The sequence below is a fragment of the Salmo salar genome, chromosome 18, assembly GCF_965601325.2.
Source record: "Salmo salar chromosome 18, fSalSal1, whole genome shotgun sequence".
In the NCBI taxonomy this organism is placed as follows: Eukaryota; Metazoa; Chordata; class Actinopteri; order Salmoniformes; family Salmonidae; genus Salmo; species Salmo salar.
The window spans coordinates 96952087-96959814 of record NC_138308.1 but is presented as its reverse complement, the minus strand read 5'-3'; the positions used below and the strand labels follow the sequence as shown (position 1 = coordinate 96959814).

General features: G+C 43.6%; 1 protein-coding gene across 1 annotated transcript; it reads left to right on the top strand.

The window, feature by feature from the left end:
• Positions 1–1330: 1330 nt before the first annotated feature.
• Positions 1331–2575, top strand: LOC145861658 (equistatin-like). The gene is made up of 4 exons (XM_082964504.1): positions 1331–1391; positions 2035–2166; positions 2369–2456; positions 2532–2575. The coding sequence occupies exons 1-4, from the start codon at positions 1340–1342 to the stop codon at positions 2542–2544; spliced, it is 285 nt and encodes a 94-aa protein (XP_082820630.1). The 5' UTR covers positions 1331–1339; the 3' UTR covers positions 2545–2575.
• Positions 2576–7728: the final 5153 nt, after the last annotated feature.

Sequence of the window (7728 nt, the reverse complement as noted above, 5' to 3'; positions counted from 1 at the left end):
GATCCCTCGATACTGGAGCCATCTTCCTCTACTACTCTCTTTACTGCCTATGAAGATACCTTCAGAGAAAATGACTCAAGTAAAAGTGAAAGTCACCCAGTAAAATATTACTTGAGTGAAGGTTTAAAATTATTTGGTTTTAAATATACTGAAGAATCAACATTAAATGTAATTGATCAAATATACTTGTATCAAAGCAAAAGTATAAATCATTTCAAATTCCTTACATTAAGCAAACCAGACGGCACCATTTTCACGTTTTTTATATATAATTACGGACAGCCAGGGGCATACTCCTACACTCAGTCACAATTTACAAACAAAGCATTTGTGTTTAGTGAGTCTGCCAGGTCAGAGGCAGCAGGGATGACAAGGGACGTTCTCTTGATAAGTGCGTGAATTGGACCATTTTCCTGTTCTGCTAATCATTCAAAATGTAACGAGTACTTTTGTGTGTCAGGGAAAATGTATGGAGTAAAAAAGTACATTATTTTCTTTAGGACTGTAGTGAAGTGAAAGTTGTCAAAAACATAAATAGTACAGTAAAGATACCCCAAAAAAACGAATTAGTAGTACTTTAAAGTATTTTTACTTAAGTTGTTTACACCACTAACCAATGGCAGACATCAGGATCTCTCGTTGGGTTAATGAGGCAACTAGTCACACCTGTGACAGATCCTTTAAAAGGAGAGGTAGAAGAGGTAGACCATAACTATCAGACAACAAAGAGAGAGACTCACAGTGAATCCCTTGGAAGAGTGCAGAAGGTGAGATTGTGTCATTATTTAATAGACTATCTGCATCTCAAATGGCACCTTAATCTTATGTGGCCCTGGTCAAATGTAGTGCACTATATAGGGTGCCATCTTGTGGAGTGACCCCCCCCCCCCCCCTGCATTTAAGAGCATAGACTAATAGTTACCTTTGCAGTAAATGGGTAGTCTCTGACTAGATCTAGGCTGCTTCCCAATCCCTATGTAGTGCATTATGGGCCCTCGTCAAAGATGGTTCACTACATAAGAAATCAGGAGCCATTTGTGAAGAATACATATTCCTGTGTGTAAGGCTTATCTAATGTATGTGGTTGAAGAGCTGATACCTGAGTTTTGGCAGAAGACTAGTAGCACCGTGTTGCCAATACTCGGTTCTTGGGGTCCTCAGGACTGGCTTTAGAAAATGCTGCCTTAGCAGTTGCTTAAGTGTTGTAATTAACACAGGGTTTCCTTAACCTCTCCTCTAGTTCCACCAGCCATTCCACTGACTTGGAATATTCCAGTACTATCACAGCTGATTTAAAATTCTCAACTAATCCTCTCTCTCTCTCAGGAGACCTATCATCATGGCGACATTGACCATCATTCTGCTTGTCAGCACTGTTTTTGCTCTGGGAGGTAGGAGTTACATACCTCACACCTGCATTTTAATAAACATTAGTGGGTGTTGCTCTGTCCTATTTCACACATGCAGGTGTGACTTGGAAATGTTTTCATAACCGGTTCTCCATGGGACACCCTCTGACACTGGAATAATCAAGGTTGTGCCTTGCTGAAGGGAACATAGATGGATATCAACTTGTCAGTTCATTGATATGAACTACTGGCCCAACGCTCTAACGGCAAGGCTACCTGCCACTCCTCTAGTTCCAGAGATGTATATCGGTGTCTAGATGCTGGACTGAGGTGTTCTGATATGATTGGTTTAATCATTCAACTGTATGTATGACTGGCTTGTCTAGCAAGTATCAGTGTCACTTCTTGATAGAATTTACCCCCACTTTTAGTCTTTTTTTCATCAGCAGTTATACAATATGATACAAACACAGAAACTGAATTGACTGTGTGGGCCCTTTAAACAAGTAGCAGAATTTCCATTTTTAGCCTGGAAGTCCCTAGGTTGCATCTGAAATGGAACTCTATTCTGTATAAACTACTTCTGAGTAGGGTCCCACATGGGAGGCAACCCAAGATTCCACATGCAGCCCAAGCTTCCAGAATGTTATGTCTACGTTACAATGTATGTTACCTGTGTGTCCAGATGCTATGAAACGACCCAAGACCCCTTGTGAGCGTGCTAGAGATGCTGTGATAAATGGCCCGCCTGGAGTCTACGTCCCCACGTGTGACTGCCAGGGAGAATACACCCCTGAGCAACACTGGGGATCTACAGGTTAATGCTCACCCAGTCTTGTACAGCTAACCTTGTGGGGACACACAATTCAGTCCCATTTAAAATCCTATTTCCCCTACCCTTAACACAAAAACCGTACCTTAATTCTAACCTTAACCCCCTTGGAAATAGCAGTTGACCTCATGGGGACTAACTAAATAAGACTTATGCAACAGCTTTTTAACATGTCCACTTCTGGTAGGTTCCTCTTGGTGTGTTACCAGAACTGGACAAAAGATCCCGGGTACTGAGACTCCACCAGGCACTGCTTCTGTCAAATGTGCATGCAGGTACACTCATTCACTAAATGTTCCTTCTTTGCAGCTTGTTCTGAGTGTTAATATTTGTTTTTTGTTTAATTATAGTGGCGCTCGCTGATGAGGGGCATTGGAACCAAGACGTTGAGAAGACTTTGCAAAAACATTGGAATTACTTTGACGCTTGTCTTTACAGTACTATTCTATATGAATAAATCGAGAGCTAAAATTGTTGCTTTACTTTCTTTATTGTTGGTGTGATATGCTGAACCAGTCCATTTCTGGGAAATGGAAGGAATAAGGCTATGGTGACCGTCTTACCACCACACCTGTGGTCATGAAGGCAGTCAATTCCATGTGACCACTTAGTCATGGTAATTAGGATTTTTCCAAGCTATGATGCTGCTGGTCATTAGTAGCCTACTATACTTGATAACTGCCTGGTACTCAGCACTTTATATCCCTCTAATCACTGACATCAATGCAAATCAACTATTGGTCACATGCAGGTTATTAGCAGATGTTGTGGGTGTAGCAAAATGCTTGTGCTTCTAGCTCCGAGAGCGCAGTAATATCTAACAAATTACACAACGTGTATACACTTAAGTAGGAATGAATTAAGACTATAAACCTATGGAAGAAGTCAGAGCGGAATGGCTTAAGATACTGTATATACATATGAGATGAGGAATGGCAGATATGTAAATATTATTGACGTGGCCAGTGATTCCTAGCCGCTTCCTATAGGTAGCAGCCTCTAAAGTGCTAGTGATGGCCTTGCGAGAGTAGCTATTAAGTCTCTCGGTTCTGGCTTTGATGCACCTGTACTGACTTTTCCTTCTAGATGATAGCGGGGTAAACAGGCAGTGGCTCGGGTGGTTGTCCTTGATCTTTTTGGCCTGCCGGTGACATTGGGTGCTGTAGGTTTCTTGGAGGGGGGATAATTTGCCCCCGGTAATTCCTTGGCCAGACCGCACCACCCTCTGACGAGCGTTGGCGGCAATACAGCATGACAGGATGCTTTCAACTGTGTATCTGTAAAAATGTGTGGGTTTTAGGTGACAAGCCAAAGTTCTTTAGCCACAAGGTTGACGAGGCTCTGTTGTGCCTTACCACACTGTGTGGGTGGTTCATTTGTCTGTCAGTGACGTGTACGCCAAGGAACTTGAAGCTTTCCACCTTCCCCACTGTGGTCCCGTCAATGTAGATAAGGGGGTGCACCCTCTGCTGTTTCCTGAAGTGCACGATCATCTCCTTTTCTTGACATTGAGTGAGAGGTTGTTTCCCAGGCACTACACTCCCAGAGCCGCCCTCCCTGTAGGCTGTCTCATCATTGGTAATCAAGCCTTTTAGGGTTGTCTGCAAACTTGATTGTGTTGGAGGCGTGCTTGGCCACACGGTCATGGGTGAACAGGGAGTACAGGAGGGGGCTGAGCACTCACCCTTGTGCGACCGCAGTGTTGAGAATCAGCGGAGTGGAGGTGATGTTTCCTACCTTCAGCACCTGGGGGCGGCCTGTAACTAAGTCCAAGACCCAGTTGCACAGGGCGTGGTTCAGGTCCTCGAGCTTAACCAACATAAAAATATCCTGTGGCGTTCTGCATTAGCATCGAACTGCCCCCGCGATATGCAACTTTTCAGGGAAGTTAGAAACCAATACACACAGGCAGTTAGAAACGCCAAGGCTAGCTTTTTCAAACAGAAATTTGCTTCCTGCAACTCAAACTCTAAAAAGTTCTGGGACATTGTAAAGTCCATGGAGAATAAGAACACCTCCTCTCAACTGCCCACTGCACTGAGGATAGGAAACTCTGTCACCACCGATAAGCCCACTATAATTGAGAATTTCAATAAGCATTTTTCTACGGCTGGCCATGCTTTCCACCTGGCTACCCCTACTGCATTCAACAGCACTGCACCCCCCACAGCTACTCGCCCAAGCCTCCCCCATTTCTCCTTCTCCCAAATCCATTCAGCTGATGTTCTGAAAGAGCTGCAAAATCTGGACCCCTACAAATAAGCTGGGCTTGACAATCTGGACCCTTTCTTTCTAAAATGATCTGCCGAAATTATTGCAACCCCTATTACTAGCCTGTTCAACCTCTCTTTCGTGTCGTCTGAGATTCACAGAGATTGGAAAGCAGCTGCTGTCATCCCCCTCTTCAAAGGAGGTGACACTCTTGACCCAAATTGCTACAGACCTATATCCATCCTACCCTGCCTTTCTAAGATCTTCGAAAGCCAAGTCAACAAACAGATTACCGACCATTTTGAATCCCACCGCACCCTCTCCGCTATGCAATCTGGTTTCAGAGCTGGTCATGGGTGCACCTCAGCCACGCTCAAGGTCCTAAACGACATCGTAACCGCCATCGATAAGAAACAATACTGTGCTGCCGTATTCATTGACCTGGCCAAAGCTTTTGACTCTGTTAATCACCACATCCTCATCGGCAGACTTAGTAGCCTTGGCTTCTCAAACGATTGCTTCGCTTGGTTCACCAACTACTTCTCTGATAGAGTTCAGTGTGTCAAATCGGAGGGCCTGCTGTCCGGACCTCTGGCAGTCTCTATGGGGGTACCACAGGGTTCAATTCTTGGGCCAACTCTTTTCTCTGTATACATCAATGATGTCGCTCTTGCTGCTGGTGAATCTCTGATACACCTCTACGCAGACGACACCATTCTGTATACTTCTGGCCCTTCTTTGGACACTGTGTTAACAACCCTCCAGACGAGCTTCAATGCCATACAACTCTCCTTCCGTGGTCTCCAACTGCTCCTAAATACAAGTAAAACTAAATGCATGCTCTTCAACCGATCGCTGCCTGCACCTGCCCGCCTGTCCAGCATCACTTCTCTGGACGGTTCTGTCTTAGAATTTGTGGACAACTACAAATACCTAGGTGTCTGGTTAGACTGTAAAATCTCCTTCCAGACTCACATCAAACATCTCCAATCCAAAGTTAAATCTAGAATTGGCTTCCTATTTCGCAACAAAGCATCCTTCACTCATGCTGCCAAACATACCCTCGTAAAACTGACCATCCTACCAATCCTCGACTTCGGCGATGTCATTTACAAAATAGCATCCAATACCCTACTCAACGAGCTGGATGCAGTCTATCACAGTGCCATCCGTTTTGTCACCAAAGCCCCATATACTACCCACCATTGCGACCTGTACGCTCTCGTTGGCTGGCCTTCGCTTCATAATCGTCGCCAAACACATTGGCTCCAGGTCATTTACAAGACCCTGCTAGGTAAAGTCCCCCTTTATCTCCGCTCACTGGTCACCATAGCAGCACCCACCTGTAGCACGCGCTCCAGCAGGTATATCTCTCTGGTCACCCCTAAAGCCAACTCCTCCTTTGGTCGTCTCTCCTTCCAGTTCTCTGCTGCCAATGACTGGAACGAACTACAAAAATCTCTGAAACTGGAAACACTTATCTCCCTCACTAGCTTTAAGCACCAGCTGTCAGAGCAGCTCACAGATCACTGCACCTGTACATAGCCCATCTATAATTTAGCCCAAACTACTACCTCTTCCCCACTGTATTTATTTATTTAATTTATTTTGCTCCTTTGCACCATATTATTTATATTTTAACTTTGAACTTTCTTCAAATAACAAATCTACCATTCCAGTGTTTTACTTGCTATACTGTATTTACTCTGCCACCATGGCCTTTTTTATTTTATTATTATATATATTTTTTGCCTTTACCTCCCTTATCTCACATCATTTGCTCACATTGTATATAGTCTTATTTTTTCTACTGTATCATTGATTGTATGTTGTTTTACTCCATGTGTAACTCTGTGTTTTTGTATGTTGTCGAACTGCTTTGCTTTATCTTGGCCAGGTCGCAATTGTAAATGAGAACTTGTTCTCAACTTGCCTACCTGGTTAAATAAAGGTGAAATAAAATAAATAAATAATAAATAAATACACCCGAAGTAGGTGGCCAACAGAGATAGATGGGATGGGCTGAGGGAAGCTGACGGTTGGTATGTGGAACTGGAGACAAGTGGGAGTGGAGTTGCTGTGTGAGAGATAGAATGATGGTCAAAGAAACAAGTACAAAAAAAATAATTTAAAAAAGTCCAGATAAAACATCATAAAAAGTACATTTGAATGACACTAAGTGGCAGTGTTTTTACAACTAATGCCTGTTTGCTGAGGCTGACGCCGTGCAGGTGTTTGTACACATGCATATACACACACTCTCATTCAAATAAACACATATAAGAACACACACATAGATGTAATAGTGCCAGACATGCACACAAACATATACAGTTGGAATTGCTGTTATAATTTTAGTTGTCCTTGATGTCCTTTGTTTTATATTTGCATTGTTTTTTGCTGTTTTCTTCTGTCTTCCTTTTTTCTCTTTCATTCTCTTGGTTGTTGGTGCATTGGGGGGTTCTTGGGGATGGTGAAAGGAATGAATTGTATTTTTTATTTTTCATCCTTGGGGGGACTGTGGGAGGGGTCTCGAATGGTTGAGGGACAGCTATTGGGGGACTGTGGGGGGATCTTGGAGGGTTCGGGTTCACGTTTTTTGGCCTGGTGGTAGATCGGTCAACATGCCCTTGAACAGGTAATTGACCCTGGATGCTTCTGTGTGTCGCTCTGAATGGGAATCTGTTGGATGACTGGTATGATGTAGTTGTTGAGCGGCTTCACTGCAAGTATATTGTATGTTTCGAATATTCAATAAAAAAAAATCTAATAAAAAAAAGAAGATGATGACGACAGATGACAGAATCACAACTAGCTCTTAGAAAACTTTGCAGTATTTTGTTTCTTTGTGTACTATTTTTTACATTATTAGTTCAGGAAATGTTTTGTGTCATTACATACAGCCGGGAAGAACTATTGAATATTAGAGTGGCGGTAACTCAGCAGAACTAGCAACATTACGACCAGGAAAATGACTTCCCTGGAGCAGATCCTTTGTTCACTCTCCCCAGAGCAATTTAATTTATTCCAGAGGCCGACCCAAAACGTCACCGGCGGAGGAGAGGCACTCGAGGCGGCCTGCTGGTTCGACTTAGGAGGCGGACACACCACCCACCGCTTCCGAGTATATTACTCGCCAATGTTCAGTCTTTGGTTAAGAAAGTTGATGAGCTTAGAGCAAGGATTTCTTTCCAGCGAGAAATCGGGGCCTGTAACATACTTTGTTTCACGGAAACATGCCTCTCGGGATACTCTGTCGGAGTCAGTAAAGCCAGCAGGATTCTCAGTACATTGCACAGACAGGAATAAATATCTCTCGGGGAAGCAGAAGGGGGT

What these genes read in the sequence shown, in the direction of transcription:
- LOC145861658 (XM_082964504.1), top strand. Translation starts at nt 1,340, where the DNA reads ATGGCGACATTGACCATCATTCTGCTTGTCAGCACTGTTTTTGCTCTG. An exon ending in CACTGTTTTTGCTCTGGGAG is followed by an intron (nt 1,392 to 2,034) that starts GTAGGAGTTACA and finishes CTGTGTGTCCAG; the next exon opens with ATGCTATGAAACGACCCAAG. An exon ending in GCAACACTGGGGATCTACAG is followed by an intron (nt 2,167 to 2,368) that starts GTTAATGCTCAC and finishes CACTTCTGGTAG; the next exon opens with GTTCCTCTTGGTGTGTTACC.